The following is a 17,886-nucleotide window of genomic DNA, read 5'->3' on the forward strand; positions in this document are numbered from 1 at the left end:
GCCTGTTCCTGTTACAGTACATGACAGAAATCAGCTCCTGTCTCGGGAATTAACTTATACATACTGCATAAGAGTTGACTCACCTGATGTGCAAAACTATTCAACCTTCAGTTTGAATACAAATGAAGCACATCTCTCCATAAAGTAAAATGTCTGTTTTTTGCTGCATCATGATGGCATTAACATACTGTACATCACTGATTTTGTGAGGGAACTTTGCTTGAGTTTTCAAACCAATATTCTACAACGGAGAGGGTCGGTTAATTGTTTCCGATAGTCATTCTGTCTGGTCCATTGTCTGTACACATGTAGGATCTTAATTTGATCACCCTGTTGTTGCAGGAAATGTCCTGCATGTCATGAAATAGTTTAAAACTTGAAAATGTTGGATTTGCACAAACAAAAAATGTATCAACCCCATACAAAAATGTCAATTCATTATAATCCACACAATAATTCACATTTCCAATATCTGCAGGATTATTTTCCTGCTGTGGGAAACTGGTCAAATTAAGATCCTATATATCTGTATGTGACTTCTGAATAAATTGTCTTGAAAAAGGAGATTCGTTACCAAGTGATAATATGCGATTACCAACAGTCCACGTAACAAGTTAATTGCCACATATTAGGAACAAAGGAGTCTGGGAAACTATCTTTAAAAAAGTGTTCAAATAAAAAACAGTATTACCTGTTGCAAAGGGTTACTATTGACAGCAAAAGTTATTATTGGAAAGCAAAATGTTTGAGGTGTACATTTTCGAAATCAGTTGGGCTAAAGTGAATCAACCCTATGTATTTGTTCAGCACAATATAGGATTTAAATATCATAATTCCAGGACAAACATTTACATGCCTGCATGCTTTCTCACCAAAATGGCAGGTATTTGAAAGAATGATGGCTCAGAAATGAAACAAAAACAAACTATAAATTCATATAAATGTCGGTATTGTCTTCCTAATAGATCTACTGCATACCCAATACCACCTCTTAACTTTATACATATACCATATTGATAGAGTGAGTTATCCTATCATTATCATCAGTTCTGGTACATACAACAATAGTAAAAAGGAAACTTGATTGTATTTTCTTCTAATTTAGAAAACATTCAAATCAAATCTCAGTTGTCTCTTTTGATCAACATACGGATAAATTATATATTTTTTTCACAGGTTCTTTCCAAGCTTTATATTTTGGAATTAAACTTGAAATACAAAACAAAACCTCTGAGTCTGACCATGTTCAAAGCTTTCTCGCTGGTTGAAATACAGTATAAAAAATCTTCAGTGCTGTGAATTTATTTGAGATATTACCAACAGTGTACCCCTTGGTAATTTTTTACTGTGCTAGAAATGTGTTTATCCTTAGAAAACAACCCACCTCACTGCATCAAAACCTGCTTTAGCTACTATATTATGTTGATATCTGTAAGAAAAAGTGTTCTAATTCTACATTCAGACACAACCCTTCTCCGGCATTTTGCCAAACACACTTCCAATGAACTGCTACAGTAAACGCAGCGAGACTTGTTTCTGTTACTAAATCTGCCTGGATAAGGGCTCTTGAGTATCTTCATGGGATTGTTTTCCCCTTTAGCTCTCCTCATCATCTTCTTATCAGTACATCACTGTGGTTTTCAAGAACAGTCTTCCATCTGAAAAAAAATTACAAAGGAGACAAGGATTAGCAATAGTGTACTGGCCATGCTGACTCAACTCATATATGCTTGCTTTGTCCCTAACAGGTTAAGTTACTCGAGCGTATCACCGCTCACAATTGTAGATTTAACAACAGATATGAATATTGTTTGTCCTACAACGTCAAGTCTACAATTGTTACTTAAATGATTTGCATGACCTGTTGGAACAAGCTGCGGAACCGAGCAATAGCAGTTGAAGAGACTCCTTTTGCCAGTGTTTCTCTGTCTCCTTAATTAAAATAGGGAAGTAAAACCAGGCCAATACAACCATCTACATATTTAATCATTGACAAAGGCAAATTGTATGAGGAACCCTGATATTCAACACTGCCTGCCTGCACAATTGCAAGTCACATGTGTTTTAAGACATCTCAACTGACATGCTTGTTTGAACATAACATTGCACTTATGATGTAAAGCGCTTTACAAATGACACTTCCTGTACAGAAGGAGTGTTTATTGAAAAAGGCAGACCCATTCTTCTTCAATGATATCTCCAGACACCTGCAACCTAACGAGCTTTGTCCATTTTCAAAGAACACTTATGTCTTAGTGGTATGCCCAAGCGAGCAGCGCTGCCTCCGAAGCAGGGCTGGTAAAAGCATCTGTTATGCGCAGCTCAGGAGCATGATGTTTTATTACCCCAGTATTACTGTGCTTTAAGCAGCCCTTTCCTCTCTTTTGCAGTGGACCTAAATAATTCAATTTAATGGGAAAAGCACACCAAAAGACTAAGCGGCGACAGCTTGAGGAGAGTGATGTGTTGCTGCTTGACACAATGTCAGACCCGAGATACAGAGAGACATCGGGGTAGAAACGGTACGTTTGTTAGCGGCTTTCGAGAGATTTACAGAGATCTCGTGACATACTGTGCCCATAGCTGATTACTATCACAAACACTTCATTCACATTTATTGATCTTCTGTAATCTCACTATTAAACCATTTAACATTTGGCCTCTTAAGGCCCGTGGCCCACTGGCAATGTTTTAAGCCATATATGAATCAGAAGAGCCTCTGTTTCTATCCTAAAAATACAGTACAATACAATGACAACCTTTCTATTAGCATTTTTGATTAGTACACGTTCTCGCCTATGGTAGGACAGCAACCATCACTGCACCATGTACCACCTAACCACCCAGGCTTCTGTCGTCAATGCATCAGTGCAAAAGCTGGATGGAAAAATAGCAAAGGCTTGTTGTGGGAATGTGGGAGGGGGAGACAAACACAGGGGCTAATTATCCGGCACTGCTGTGGGTCTCTGAGGCATTGCACTCTGGCTGCCTCTATTCAAGCAATATTGCAGAGTTTTGTGTAAAAGTAACTACAGTGTGAATGCAAAGGGCTAAAAATAAAAGGGATAGAGGAAGGTGGTGGTGTTTGGAAGGGGTGGATGGGGATGAAATCATTCACCTCCATGGCGGTGCCACCACCACCACAGCCAAAGCCAGGCGGGATGTGATGCCATGTATATCACCTTTCTCTGTCAGTCTCTCTCTGCCTGTCTGTGTGAATGTCTGTAGTCTGCCTGCCTGCCTGTCTGTCTGATCAGATGTTCATAGGGACGATAGTCAATATGGTAAGGGAAGGTGAAAGTGTGGCTGATGATCACTTTTGATAAGTTGTGAAGCAACATATCAGGTATTGTAGTGTTCAAACCATCACAATGTCTCCATTCAGGAAAGGATTAAGAAATTACATTTTTGACACAAGGTTCTCTCTGAAATTGTTGACACACCATTTTTAATTTGGGAAAATAAATTGGTGGAACTTCTTCTATGTTCGTTCTGTTTTAATTAACTTCCACTGCCTCCAGTTTGCAATATTACTTAAAATGTTGAAACATACTGCTTTACATTTTTGAGTGAGAAAAATCTGTGACATCTTGACATGTTGTTTTATGAAAGAAAGCCTCAATTTCTTTTTACTTAAGCCATTTTTTGTATTCAAATCAAGATGAAAAGTTCATTAAAGAGGATAAATATTTTATTAGATGCCAAATAAAACAGATATTTTTTTTGCTTCTCTCAGCATAAAATTCCTTTGAAAAATGTATGAATACATGTAAATGATGCAAAATATGCCCATGCAAATATTTTATGAAGACAATTAAGGGATCCATTAATTACGGTATTTTTTGCTTCACTGACATTCATTCATTTAATAGGAATTTCACTTTAACTGTTTGGATGTTTAATCTCACAACAAATAACTTTATGTCTCGGCGCAGGGTCATGTAAACTTGCCGAACACATCGAAGGGCAAGCAGGCGGGAACCAGAGAGGAGATACTGGGGAAGATATTTACGTGCACTCCGTCACCATGGCGTTAGAGCCAGGAGAGAGCTGCAGTCCCAGTAGCATGGCTGCCTGCTAGCTGCTACAAAAGCCAGAGCTCCCTCTTGGAACCAATTAAAAAACACTGCAAAAGCAATTAATGAACACAGATTGTGTTAATATCTCAGAATTAGAGAAGTGTGACAAAAGACAAATCGAAATAATTAGTTCTCTAAAATGATGCTCTTGTAATTGTTGGTCTCTCTTTCTCACCGTAGCCTGAGTTGTGAGCTGAAAATACAACATACATTTCTCTTGGCTTTTGTGATAGGGTTGGGTGTTTTTATCCGCATCTTCTTTGCTTGTGTAATTTATCAACATAATTGTTTTGCCTTTGAGGGTAATTACTGTATACTAGGCTGGGAGCAGAGGAGAGCAGAGGAGACATGGGTGGCAGACAAATGGCGATCCAACTTAACAAAAGCATACATTGTTCCGTGTTAACTCAACCTCCTCTTGATTCTATTCTTCAAGGCCATTATCACTGACATTATGAGCCCTAGAAATGACACACTTCATAGCTACACCATAGCATATGATATATTATTATATTATCATTATCATATTACTATATATTATTCAACTGTGAGAAAGGCATCTGCTATATGTCCAAATTGTATCTGAACAGGAGAGAAAATATGTATCTTTAGTGTCTATGACAATGTACCATGGTAATGGTTGCTACATTGCAATGAATAAGCTATGTTTCTGATCACATACAAATAAAATGGTAATGAAATATAAAAAAGAAAAGTTAAGCCTCCAGTTAATACAGTATAACAATTAAACGATAAAGTGCTGTTTAATGTAAATCAAAAATGTTCCAATTTCAAATTAAGGATACTTGATATACTAATTTAGTATGAAATGGGGGACTATAACTGTTCTCTATCCAGAAGTAAATATTTTTGGTGAAATGTTGACATATGGTTTACCTTTATTGGACAGCAACCCTTTTCACATCTCTCCACTGACTGAATGACATTTAATTATGAAAGAATCCTCCCTCCTTATGGTACAACACTATGAATATCTTTCAAATTTCATAGCGTTTTACTGTGTAATCTTTGTATTTTCCAGGGGAAATTGAAACCTCTCTCAGGGAAAAATCGGTGATGATAGGGAGGAGTAGGAAAGGAAGGGAGGGGAGACGCTGTTGGGGATTATTAGAGGAAGACGTTATGAAACTAATGAAGAAGTGAGAGGTGTCGTGTTCTTGGGTGAACAGACTTCCTCTCATGGAGGAAGGAGGGGGTGGTGATCATTTCTGAAAACTATCTACCGTCTGGGGCTGCATCCCAAATGGTACCCTATTCCCTATGGGCCATGGTCAAAAGTAGTGCACTACATAGGGAATACAGTGCCATTTGGGATGCAGCTCCAGACGTTGGATAGTCTTCAGAAGTTATCACCGCCCCCTCCTTCCTCCATGAGACCCCACAAGGCAAACAAACAAGCCATTCAAATGCACATATTGTTACAGGGCTTATACATAAAATAAAGTGGATCTTAAGTGGTAAACAAACAAGTCATATACACTATGCACTTACAGTACACACATGGGTGCATGTACACAGACACGCATACCTACCTGTCACTGAAATTGACTTATGCGTGCTGATAGTTTCAATATAGTATTATAAATCCTCTAATTGCACTTTAAACCTAGTTTACTGTAACATTCATTCAGATCCAGGCAGTGAAGCCTGTTCATAAAATTAATACTGTTAGTTAAGAAATTAAGAATTCAAATAGGCTTCAGTCAATAGTCATTCCGCTAATTGACTATGGCGATATCGTCTATATCAGGTAGTCCCAAACTGGGGTACGGGTACCCCCAGGGGTAAGTACAATGCCGTCGGGGGTACGTCAAATAAAAATGTGATTCACATTTTTTTTTTAAATATATATATATATACACTACCGTACAAAAGTTTGGGGTCACTTAGAAATGTCCTTGTTTTTAAAAGAAAAGCAATTTTTTTGTCCATTAAAATAACATAAAATTGATCAGAAATACAGTGTAGACATTGTTAATGTTGTAAATGACTATTGTAGCTGGAAACGACAGATTTTTAATGAAATATCTACATATGCGTACAGAGGCCCATTATCAGCAACCATCACTCCGGTGTTCCAATGGCACGTTGTGTTAGCTAATCCAAGTTTAAAAGGCTAATTGATCATCAGAAAACCCTTTTGCAATTATGTTAGCAGAGCTGAAAACTGATTTTTTGAATGGTAGTGTATATAGATTTTAAGATTTTTTTAATTCTTCACATTTTCAAACAGTACATTTCCAACGGGGCTATACATTTGGGTGAGTTTTTTTTCCTCGCATGAGTAGCCTCGTTTCACTGCCTAAAAAAAAATTCAACCATCTAGTGTTCAGCGAAATAACAACACAATGTCAAATACAGGTAGCCTGGTCAAATAATTAACATCCAATCACATTAACTGTTACTCTCTCACGGTAAACCTTCACTCTTGCGTAGACATTTAGAAACAAAACATGACAATTTGAAAAATAAGCCACGGGAGTTTTTAGAGCGAGAATAAAGACGACTTTTGAGTAGTAAGACATGTATAAAAGCAAAAGGTTACATTAATAAGAAGTGGCTAGAAGCATCTTATATGGTGAGCTACCGAGTGGCTAGGACAGGCAAGGCAAGGACAGGCAAGCCACATACTATTGTGGAGGACTTAATTCTTCCTGCTGCCGCAGATATGGCTGGGACAATGCTGGGGGAAAAGGCCAAAAAACTATACAGACAATGACTTCATCAAACAACACTGTTTCACAACGCATCAGTGACATGTCAGGAGATGTTTTAAAACAATTACTGCTTCTCATACAAGCCAGTGAATTATATGCGTTACAGCTGGATGAGTCAACAGACGTGGCGGGCCTGGCACAGATCCTGGTATATGTCCGTTACGTTTATGGGGGGTCAATTAAGGAAGACATCCTCTTCTGCAAACCACTGGAAACCAGGACCACAGGAGAATATATTTTTAAAGCACTGGACAGCTTTGTGACATCAAATGGACTTTGATGGTCAAGATGTGTTGGTATCTGTACTAATGGCGCAAAAGCCATGACAGGGAGACATAGTGGGGTGGTAACGCGCGTGCAAGCAGTTGCTCCCGATGCCACTTGGGTACACTGCAGCATCCACCGAGAGGCTCTTGCTGCCAAGGGAATGCCTGACAGCTTGAAAGACGTTTTGGACACTTCAGTGAAAATGGTTAACTTAGTTAAAGCAAGCTTCCCTGTGGCTCAGTTGGTAGAGCATGGTGTGTGCAACGCCAGGGTTGTGGGTTCGATTCCCACGGGGGGCCAGTAAAAAAAAAAAAATGCATGAAATTAAATGTATGAAATGTATGCATTCACTAAATCGCTCTGGATAAGAGTGTCTGCTTAAATGTAACTCTTGTGTATTTTCTGCATTATGCAATGATATATGGGCAGCGACCATGTAACGCTTTTACAACGTACAGAAGTGCGCTGGTTATCAAGGGGCAAAGTATTGACACGTTTTTTTTAAATTGAGAGACAAGCTTAAAGTTGTCTTTACTTTACCTGCCATCATTTTTACTTGGCTGACCGCTTGCATAATGATGAGTTTCTCACATGACTGGCCTATCTGGGTGATGTTTTTTCTCACCTGAATGATCTGAATCTAGGATTAAAGGGACTCTCAGCAACTATATCCAATGTGCGGGACAAAATTGAGGCTATGATTAAGAAGTTGGAGCTCTTTTCTGTCTGCATTAACAAGGACAACATACAGGTCTTTCCATCATTGTATTATTTTTTGTGTGCAAATGAACTCAAGCTTACGGGACAATGTAAAATGTGATATAGCGAAGCACCTGAGTGAGCTGGGTGCGCAATTACGCAGGTACTTTCCCGAAACGGACGACACAAACAACTGGATTTGTTATCCCTTTCATGCCCTGCTTCTAGTCCACTTACCGATATCTGAACAAGAGAGCTTCATCGAAATTGCAACAAGCAAATCTGTGAAAATTCTATTTTAATCAGAAGTCACTGCCCGATTTCTGGATAGGGCTGCGCTCTGAGTTTCTTGCCTTGGCAAATCACGCTGTTAAGACACTGATGCCCTTTGCAACCACGTACCTATGTGAGAGTGGATTCTCGGCCCTCACTAGCATGAAAACTAAATACAGGCACAGACTGTGTGTGAAAAATTATTTAAGACTGAGACTCTCTCCAATACAACCCAACATTGCAGAGTTGTGTGTATCTTTTCAAGCACACCCTTCTCATTAACCTGTGGTGAGTTATTCACAATAACAAATAAGGTTTTATATGTAAGATGGCTAAATTAAGAGCAAAATTATTGATTATTATTATATTATTATTTGTGCCCTGGACCTATAGGAGCTCTTTGTCATGTCCCACGAGCCGGCTTGTGACAAAAACTCACACAAATTCTTATGTTTAATAAATGTATCGTATAGTGTGTGTGTGTGGCAGGCTTACAATGAAGGCAAAAAACAATATTTGACAGTGCGCTAACCCTGGTTCTAGAGGGGGTACATAGCTGGAGGTTGAATGTTTGAAGGGGTACGGGACTATAAAATGTTTGGGAACCTCTGGTCGATATGAATGCAGCTGCCACTGTATTGTAGGCATTGGAAACAGTTTATCATAGCACATTGAGGTTTATTACGGGTGATAGGTTCATTACACAATTTGTATCAGAAAGTAGGCTTTCCCTCCTTGAGGTCTCGTAGATAGATGTATTTTTTGTATTTCCTTTTCATGTATTGTGTAAATTATGTGTATGTAAATATGTATTTATTATTATTTATGTATTCATGCAGGGCTCATCTGCGAAAGAGACCGTGGGGTCAGCATGACTCCCTGCTTAAATAAAGGTAAAAACACACACACACACACACACACACACACACACACACACACACACACACACACACACACACACACACACACACACACACACACACACACACACACACACACACACACACACACACACACACACACACACATCATGTATCATTACCAGTGTTAAAACGCAAAAACCTTGCTGCTTGTTAAAATCTAAACAGTCAATCCAAACTGTTCATGGCATATGTGAGTGCCATACTTCCCTACCTATAATAACATACTAATATTATGTCTGGTGAAGGCCATGCAATATTGACCCAGTGCTGTGCCCCAGATGGCAAGCTGTTAGTTACACTAATGCTCAAATAGAGAAGGTGCGAGGCGGGGGGGGTACAGACAGACAAACAGATGGACAGACAGAGGAAGAATGATAAATAGAGAGATGAAGTGAGATAATGGCGAGAGAGGGTGAAAGTGAGAGAGAGAGTGAAAGAGAGGGAGTGAAACAGGAAGAGAGAGAGAGTGAGCAAGAGAGATTTATCTTCTCCTCAGGTTCATGTACCTTGTATTGTCCTCTCAGCATCTGTTCTTCCAGCGCTGCGGTCACTCTCCGTCTCTGGGGTCAGTGAGTCTGGGAGAGCAGAGAGATATAACAGAACTGCTGTTAAACATCCTTCAAATGGAGCAGCCACACAAAAGTTTTCATTGAAAAACTCAATTGGCTATAAGTGAAAAACAATTGATAAAATAACACGTTACATGATTCAACAGTTAGATTCCCTGCTGCATCATGATTTAGCTTACTCTTACTTACAAAATGTAAAGACAATAACTCAATAACACTATGTGAGTTGTTACCACAACACTGGGATTGAATGTAACTGCAATCTATTTTGTCTTTAGCTAAGGCTGATCCCCAAGTTGCAAATGTATTTGCTGCAAACAGTGAAATACATACAAAAAACATATGGATACATTCACTTTTTTTGTTTGTTTTATTTTAGACACTATTTTTACTTTATTGCTGCTGTCTGTTTATTTTATCTCCATTCCTTTTTGTTTCACTGTAAAGTGTGTTGCGATTTTAAATGCACTTTAAATAAAGATTGATACATTTTTAAGTAGAGTGTAACATAAACATTTAATTAAAAACACAACTAACCATTGAGTGAGCGCAGGCCTTCTGAGGGTGAGGGCTGTTTGAGGGACTGCTCGGCCTGCTCCCTCCTCTTGGACTCGTACTCCAGAGCCTCCTGAAGTTTCCTCTTTGCCTTCTTCTCCTTCTTCAAGCGCTTCTGGATTATTGCTGCGGGGAAAAGATAGAAAAGGACAAATGTATCAAATTACTTTAATTTAACCTTTTTCTATCCAAGCAAGTCAATTAGGAATACATTGATATTTACAAAGACTTGGCAAGTGGCCATTGTGGTAAAAGACAAGAGAAACTTGACAAAACTATAGGGCAGAAACATGTGGCAAACAACAGAGTTGAAACTGAGTTTGAGGTAACATTTAAGCCAAAATTTTAACATGGGACGTTCACTCAAAATCATTAATTGATGTCAAAGGGAGATTGAGAACACTTAGGCTGGCTCGTGTTGGAAATTAGACTTTGCCTGAATTCTTAGCAAACTATATTGAATTCAAGGGACTTAGAAAATTGTTTCATGTAATTGGCTCATTAAATAATAGAGTATTTTATTAAACTTGTGCAGCGCTTTAAATAACACAAGTGTGTTAACTTAAGTGTTATTTGTGTCACTTTTGTTTAGAATGATGATAAATCATTCATTTCGATAATTCAATATGTATCCATAATTAGCTGATCTCTCACGGTGGTGGGGGACAATACTAAGTGGTTCATTGGAAGCGGTTGCATAGAAACACACAGCAGTTTTCTTATGTATGTTCGACCATTTTCATTATTTAGATGTGTGTGTTAACGTGTTTTAATGAGCTTTGAAGCATGCATACCTCTGTCAAACTAGACACACACACACACAGACACACACACACACACACACGCACCCTCTCTCAGTCCGTACCTCTGTTCTTCTGTTCGATAGCGAGCTGTTTCTCCAGGGTCTCCCGGAGCTCTCTTTCCCTGAACAGCTCCATCTTTAGCTCCGTCTTCTCCAGCTGCACCTGCTTCTCTTGGGCCCGTGCGTTGTCAATCGCAACCTTCAGCAGGCCCTGCAAACATACACACACACCAGTTAGTACAAACACACACACACAGACATTTGCACAAACACAAACACAGATACAAACACACATGTAAGTACACACACACACATACACACACACACAAAGATATGTACGAATACAAATACACACACGCAAACATCGACACACACACATGCACACACTCACACACACAAACACACACACAATTTTAAATAGTGAAACCCTAAAAAAAGTTATCCTTTTAAAATAAAACTATACTAAATATATTCACATAACCAAAAAACAGATTAAAACACACTGTTTAGCAATGGTATACATTAGCCTCAACAACACCCTCTAAGGTAGCAAAGCTATTTTCTGTCCTCCTCTGGGTACATTGACAATGAAAAACCTAGGAGGTTCATGGTTCTCACCCCCTCAATAAACTTACACAGTAATTATGATGACTTCTGGAGGACTTCTTCCAACCTATCAGAGCTCTTGCTGTATGAACTAACATGTCCACCCAATCAAAGGATCAGATAATTAATCTATGACTGAAAGCATAAGGTAAAGCTAGCTAGCACTGCAGTGCATCGAGTGTTGTGAGTAGTTGACTCAAAGAGAAATCAATAGGTTAAACAGTTTTGAACAAATACATATCTTCAAAAATTAAGGAGAAGCAACAGAGAGAGAGTGCGAGAGCTAGTTTAATCTTAGTTTAAAAAAAAATATTCTTCTTAGTTTAACTTTCACTTACTTAGCTAATGCAGCAAATGTAGCCTAACGTTACTCAACTACCTGACTCAAAACAGAGAAGAATGCTATTCATGTTAGCTAGCTGGCTAAGGCTATCCAACTCTGCAACTCTTCCAAGTCAAGACAAGCCTGCCAGTCTAACTGTTAAACAGCTTGCTGTACACTGTACTGCGTAATTGTACACATGGATTGTGGGTTTACTAATGCATTAGTTCTAGTTTGTTGACTATAATGTTAATATGGTGACAACGATGTAGGCTGTGTAGCAGTTAGCGGTTATGGTATTAAGGTTTGGCTAGGAGAGGCTTTTGTGCCTGGTCACAGACAGCTATTGTGTTGTGCACTGAAGTCCTCAAGCGAACGGAAAAAAGTGAGAGCAGGAAAGCGCGTAGATGTGAGAATAAATTATACAACGACTACAGTGATGATGCTGTATGTGGCTGCTATGAAAGTGAACTTGCAAAACGGAACTGTTTAGACTAATGATTACATTATTGAATGTGTCACCTTGATTACTCCTATGTGTCTCTCGACCTGTACACCTACGTTATAAACTTTAACTTGTAGGCTAGGTTGTAGCAACCTCATGATGGGTATAGGGAAAATTTGAGTATCGTCAAGTATCGATGTTACATTGAGCTAGGTGAATGGAATATGAATGACAGTCATCCAATATGCTGTAATAGAAATAAGGCCATGCTCATAAAAAATACAATCGTTCTCCCTAATCTTAAACAGCACCGACTGCCACTGATTAATTTACACCACACACCTCACTATACACATCAATATCCACATCAATATCCACAGCAATACAAAAAAACACAATCATAGAAAACAATCACGTTTTTCAGTAAAAAGGTCCTCAATCAGCCTTTTGAATTGCCCTAAAGGCACCAATTCATCCAACTTTAGAGAGCCTTGGAGACCATTCCACAAGCAAGGTGCAAAAAAACTAAAAGCAGGGATCTCCAGAGTTAGCCACCCCTAAGACCGGGTGTGGTATTTCAAACGTCTATAAATTAACAATGAAGTATGGTAAGATGGAAGTTTATGCAGGAGGGCTTTATAAACAAAAAGAGTGCAATGCATCAATCTGACTTTGCTGAAAGCCACTTCATTGAGGAAAAATGTACTTACTATGACTGTGATATGTGGTTTTGCGACCTAGCTATCTTAAGATGAATCCACTAACTGTAAGTCACTCCGGATAAGAGCGTCCTCTAAATGACTAAATTGTCAAATGTAAACCTAAATCTACGAGACTTCAGAGAGGACCAGCCTACTTTCAGACACAGAATGCAGTGATTGCCCATACCTATCGCCCGTAATAAAGCATAGTGTGTTTTGAGTAGAGTACTACTTTTTTAATCCCAATTTGGGAAATTGTTTTATCACAGCATACATCATCAATGATTTACAGGAACAGGACACACAACAATGACCAACATGATAAACAACAACAAATACATTGTTATACATTGTTAAATAGGAAGACCTCATAAAAAACGTTGATCAATTACACTCGTTAAAAAGCCTCATGGCGGTGGGTAAAAATGACCGTCTAAACCTCTCTGTGGAACTTCTGGGCAGTATGAACCTGCTACTGAAGCTGCTCCTGTGTTGCATTAGAGTGCTGTGGAGTGGGTGGGTGTCATTGTCCATGTGTGTTTTTCCTTGCAGCCTTTTTATGAACATGTCCTGCATTGATTCCAGGCTGCAGCCAATTGTAGCACTGGCTTTCTTGATTATTTACTCAAGCTTGTGTAAGTCCTCCTTAGCTGAATTCCCTTTCCAGCACACAATAGCATAGGTCACTACACTCACCAGGACGCTGCTATAGAACATGCAAAGCCTTTTGTAACATACATAAAAATATCTAAGCTTCCTTTAAAAGTAGTCTGGATTTGTATTTTTTGTAAACACTGAGAGTTCTCCTTCCAGTTAAGTTTGTTGTCTACTATTACACACAAGAGTCAACACTTCCATTCTCATCACCATTAATAGAAATGTTATTAAAAACGTCTTTATTTTTTTCTTAAACCTACCACTAGCTCATTGGTCTTCAGTACATTCAGGTTCAAGTAATTGCCCTCACACCATTTCACAAAGGACTCAGTTGTATCCCTGTGATGAGCATCGTCTCCTTTCATAACACAGCTTACTATAGAGGGCTTGCAGTTGCGTCACAAACCAACCACCTAGCAACCACACCAGGTGCCATGTTGGATGACCAATCAGTCTGGTGGAAGTCATCCAATCGTCCACATGGCTGGCTGTGTTTTGCTATCACTGGGAACTTCTGTAAGATTGCCAATTATTTTGTTTCTCTAAGGACCCAGAAAACCGGCAGTGGGAGAACCTATTCAAGTAAGTAAATCTATTTTGAAAATGAAAGCTACAGGAACGTTATGTGCAGGGTAACTCAAATGAGAGGCTAACATAATGTTTGCTAGCTAGCTAACAGTAACTTTACATACATATAGCTAGCCAAGAGAATTCAATTTCTCCAGCTAGCTAACTTCATTTTAGCTAGTTAGCTATGCTGATTTACACTGCTCAAAAAAATAAAGGGAACACTTAAACAACACAATGTAACTCCAAGTCAATCACACTTCTGTGAAATCAAACTGTCCACTTAGGAAGCAACACTGATTGACAATACATTTCACATGCTGTTGTGCAAATGGAATAGACAACAGGTGGAAATTATAGGCAATTAGCAAGACACCCTCAATAAAGGAGTGGTTCTGCAGGTGGGGACCACAGACCACTTCTCAGTTCCTATGCTTCCTGGCTGATGTTTTGGTCACTTTTGAATGCTGGTGGTGCTTTCACTCTAGTGGCTCAGGTAGTGCAGCTCATCCAGGATGGCACATCAATGCGAGCTGTGACAAGAAGGTTTGCTGTGTCTGTCAGCGTAGTGTCCAGAGCATGGAGGCGCTACCAGGAGACAGGCCAGTACATCAGGAGACGTGAAGGAGGCCGTAGGAGGGCAACAACCCAGCAGCAGGACCGCTACCTCCGCCTTTGTGCAAGGAGGAGCAGGAGAAGCACTGCCAGAGCCCTGCAAAATGACCTCCAGCAGGCCACAAATGTGCATGTGTCTGCTCAAACGGTCAGAAACAGACTCCATGAGGGTGGTATGAGGGCCCGACGTCCACAGGTGGGGGTTGTGCTTACAGCCCAACACCGTGCAGGACGTTTGGCATTTGCCAGAGAACACCAAGATTGGCAAATTTGCCACTGGCGCCCTGTGCTCTTCACAGATGAAAGCAGGTTCACACTGAGCACATGTGACAGACGTGACAGAGTCTGGAGACGCCGTGGAGAATGTTCTGCTGCCTGCAACATCCTCCAGCATTACCGGTTTGGCGGTGGGTCAGTCATGGTGTGGGGTGGCATTTCTTTGGTGGGCCGCACAGCCCTCCATGTGCTCGCCAGAGGTAGCCTGACTGCCATTAGGTACCGAGATGAGATCCTCAGACCCCTTGTGAGACCATATGCTGGTGCGGTTGGCCCTGGGTTCCTCCTAATGCAAGACAATGCTAGACCTCATGTAGCTGGAGTGTGTCAGCAGTTCCTGCAAGAGGAAGGCATTGATGCTATGTACTGGCCCGCCCGTTCCCCAGACCTGAATCCAATTGAGCACATCTGGGACATCATGTCTCGCTCCATCCACCAATGCCACGTTGCACCACAGACTGTCCAGGAGTTGGTGGATGCTTTAGTCCAGGTCTGGGAGGAGATCCCTCAGGAGACCATCCGCCACCTCATCAGGAGCATGCCCAGGTGTTGTAGGGAGGTCATACAGGCACGTGGAAGCCACACACACTACTGAGCCTCATTTTGACTTGTTTTAAGGACATTTACATCAAAGTTGGATCAGCCTGTAGTGTGGTTTTCCACTTTAATTTTGAGTGTGACTCCAAATCCAGACCTCCATGGGTTGATAAATTGGATTTCCATTGATTATTTTTGTGTGATTTTGTTGTCAGCACATTCAACTATGTAAAGAAAAAAGTTTTTAATAAGATTATTTCTTTCATTCAGATCTAGGATGTGTTGTTTAAGTGTTCCCTTTATTTTTTTGAGCAGTATATTTATCATTGTAAATTAAAAACACAAAATTGAAATACATTTTGTAGCCAGGTAGCTAGCTAGCTAACAGCCATGGAAGAGGGTGAAAGGATTAGCTAGCAGTTCCAGTTGTCAGGGAAGGGAGAGTAGGCTACTCTGCATAGGGCAGGTACCTTTGTGGGAGGACATTATGAAAAGATACTCCAGTTACAGTTCCTAGCGTGAAAAACTTTGAGGACAGAGAGATATAGCAACAAAATATTCAGTGCTGTCTAATTTGAGTATATGGTAACCTGTTTCTTTGTGATGTTTTCTGTCCTCAGATACAGAGAGCCGTGAAACCCTGTCTGCAGATGAAAAGGTCCCAATGAATGTCTCAAGAGAATAAGGGTAAATCCTTGTATACCATGCATTATATGTGTACCTATGTTAGCAAATTAGCCAAAAAAGTCGCACAATGTATAAACCTATTACAACTGGAGCAGGCCAACCCTGCTGGCTGTTCCAGCCCAGCACTAACACACCTGATTCAAATTATTAAACATAATTGGTTGATAATCAAGTTAGCTATTGCTGGGCCGGAACAGAAGTCTGCTCACCCAGTAGATCAGGGATCAGTGGAGCGAGGTTGGACACCTCTGGTATTTACTTGTTTTTGTTCACCTGAGATAATGCTTTAGTAATAATAGTCTACTTGTTACTAAGATGTCTAACCTTTACATATGAGTTAGCTTATGTGTACACTTAATTCTTTGAAATGAAGTGTTTAAACTTGTTTTAATTGTTAACTTCTCTAAGGTAGGGGGCAGTGTTTTGACGTCTGGATGAAAGGCGTGCCCATATTAAACTGCCTGCTACTCAGACTCAGAAGGTAGGATATGCATATTATTAGTAGATTTAGATAGAAAGCACTCTAAGGTTTCTGAAACTGTTTGAATGATGTCTGTGAGTATAACAGAACTCATATGGTAGGCAAAACCCTGAGAAAAATCCAACCAGGAAGTGGGAAATCTGAGGTTGTAGTTTTTTCAAGTGATTGCCTTTACAGTATACAGTGACTTAGGGTTCATTTTGCACTTCCTACGGCTTCCACTAGATGTCAACAGTCTTTAGAAAGTTGTTCTAGGCTTCTATGGTGAACAGAAAGCGAACAAAGGAAGTTGGAAATTGTTGACTCAGGAAATGACATGACTTCATTGGCGCGCACTCCCGTGAGAGTTAGCAGTGTTCCATTACATTTTTGAAGACATTGGAATCGTCCGGTTGGAATATTATTGAGGTTTTATGTTAAAAAGGCCCTAAAGATTGATGCTATACATCGTTTGACATGTTTCTACGAACGTAAATATAACTTTTTTAAAACTTTTCGTCGTGAAATTTTCGGCACGCTTCCTACATTTGGAGTAGCTTACTGAACGCGCAAACAACAAGGAGGTATTTGGACATAAATTATGGACTTTATCAAACAAACAACATTTATTGTGGACCTAGGATTCCTGGGAGTGCATTCTGATGAAGATCATTAAAGGTAAGTGAATATTTATAATGCTATTTATGTTTTTAGATCACTCCAAAATGGCGGGTATCTGTATTGCCTGCTTTCTGAACGCTGTACTTAGATTATTGCAAAGTGTGCTTTCCCCGTGAAGCTTTTTTTAAATCTGTCACAGCGGTTGCATTAAGGAGAAGTTTATCTATAATTCTTTGAATAACAGTTTAATATTTTATCAACGTTTATGATGAGTATTTCTATAAATTGATGTGCTCATTCACCGGATGGCCAACGGCCAACGTAAAATGGGGTTTGTGGATATAAATATGAACTTTATCGAGCAAAACATACATGTATTGTGTAACATGAAGTCCTATGAGTGCCATCTGATGAAGATCAAAGGTTAGTGCTTAATTTTAGCTGTATTTCTGGTTTTTGTGACGCCTCTTCTTGCTAGGAAAATGGC

General features: G+C 39.7%; 1 protein-coding gene across 6 annotated transcripts in view; it reads right to left on the bottom strand.

Moving 5' to 3' along the window:
• Nucleotides 1-1,316: 1,316 nt before the first annotated feature.
• Nucleotides 1,317-17,886, bottom strand: part of LOC106586049 (dachshund homolog 1) — a 276,691-nt gene continuing 260,121 nt past the window's right edge. For all 6 annotated transcript variants that reach the window (XM_045707806.1, XM_014172867.2, XM_014172869.2 and 3 more), the window contains 4 exons: nucleotides 10,969-11,116; nucleotides 10,086-10,229; nucleotides 9,486-9,554; nucleotides 1,317-1,658 (listed from right to left, as the gene is read on the bottom strand). In XM_045707806.1, the coding sequence (XP_045563762.1) occupies nucleotides 1,621-1,658; nucleotides 9,486-9,554; nucleotides 10,086-10,229; nucleotides 10,969-11,116 (399 nt within the window). In that variant the 3' untranslated portion in view covers nucleotides 1,317-1,620. The remainder of the gene's footprint in view (nucleotides 1,659-9,485; nucleotides 9,555-10,085; nucleotides 10,230-10,968; nucleotides 11,117-17,886) is intronic.

The sequence above is a fragment of the Salmo salar genome, chromosome ssa25 (assembly GCF_905237065.1).
Source record: "Salmo salar chromosome ssa25, Ssal_v3.1, whole genome shotgun sequence".
Taxonomy (NCBI): domain Eukaryota; kingdom Metazoa; phylum Chordata; class Actinopteri; order Salmoniformes; family Salmonidae; genus Salmo; species Salmo salar.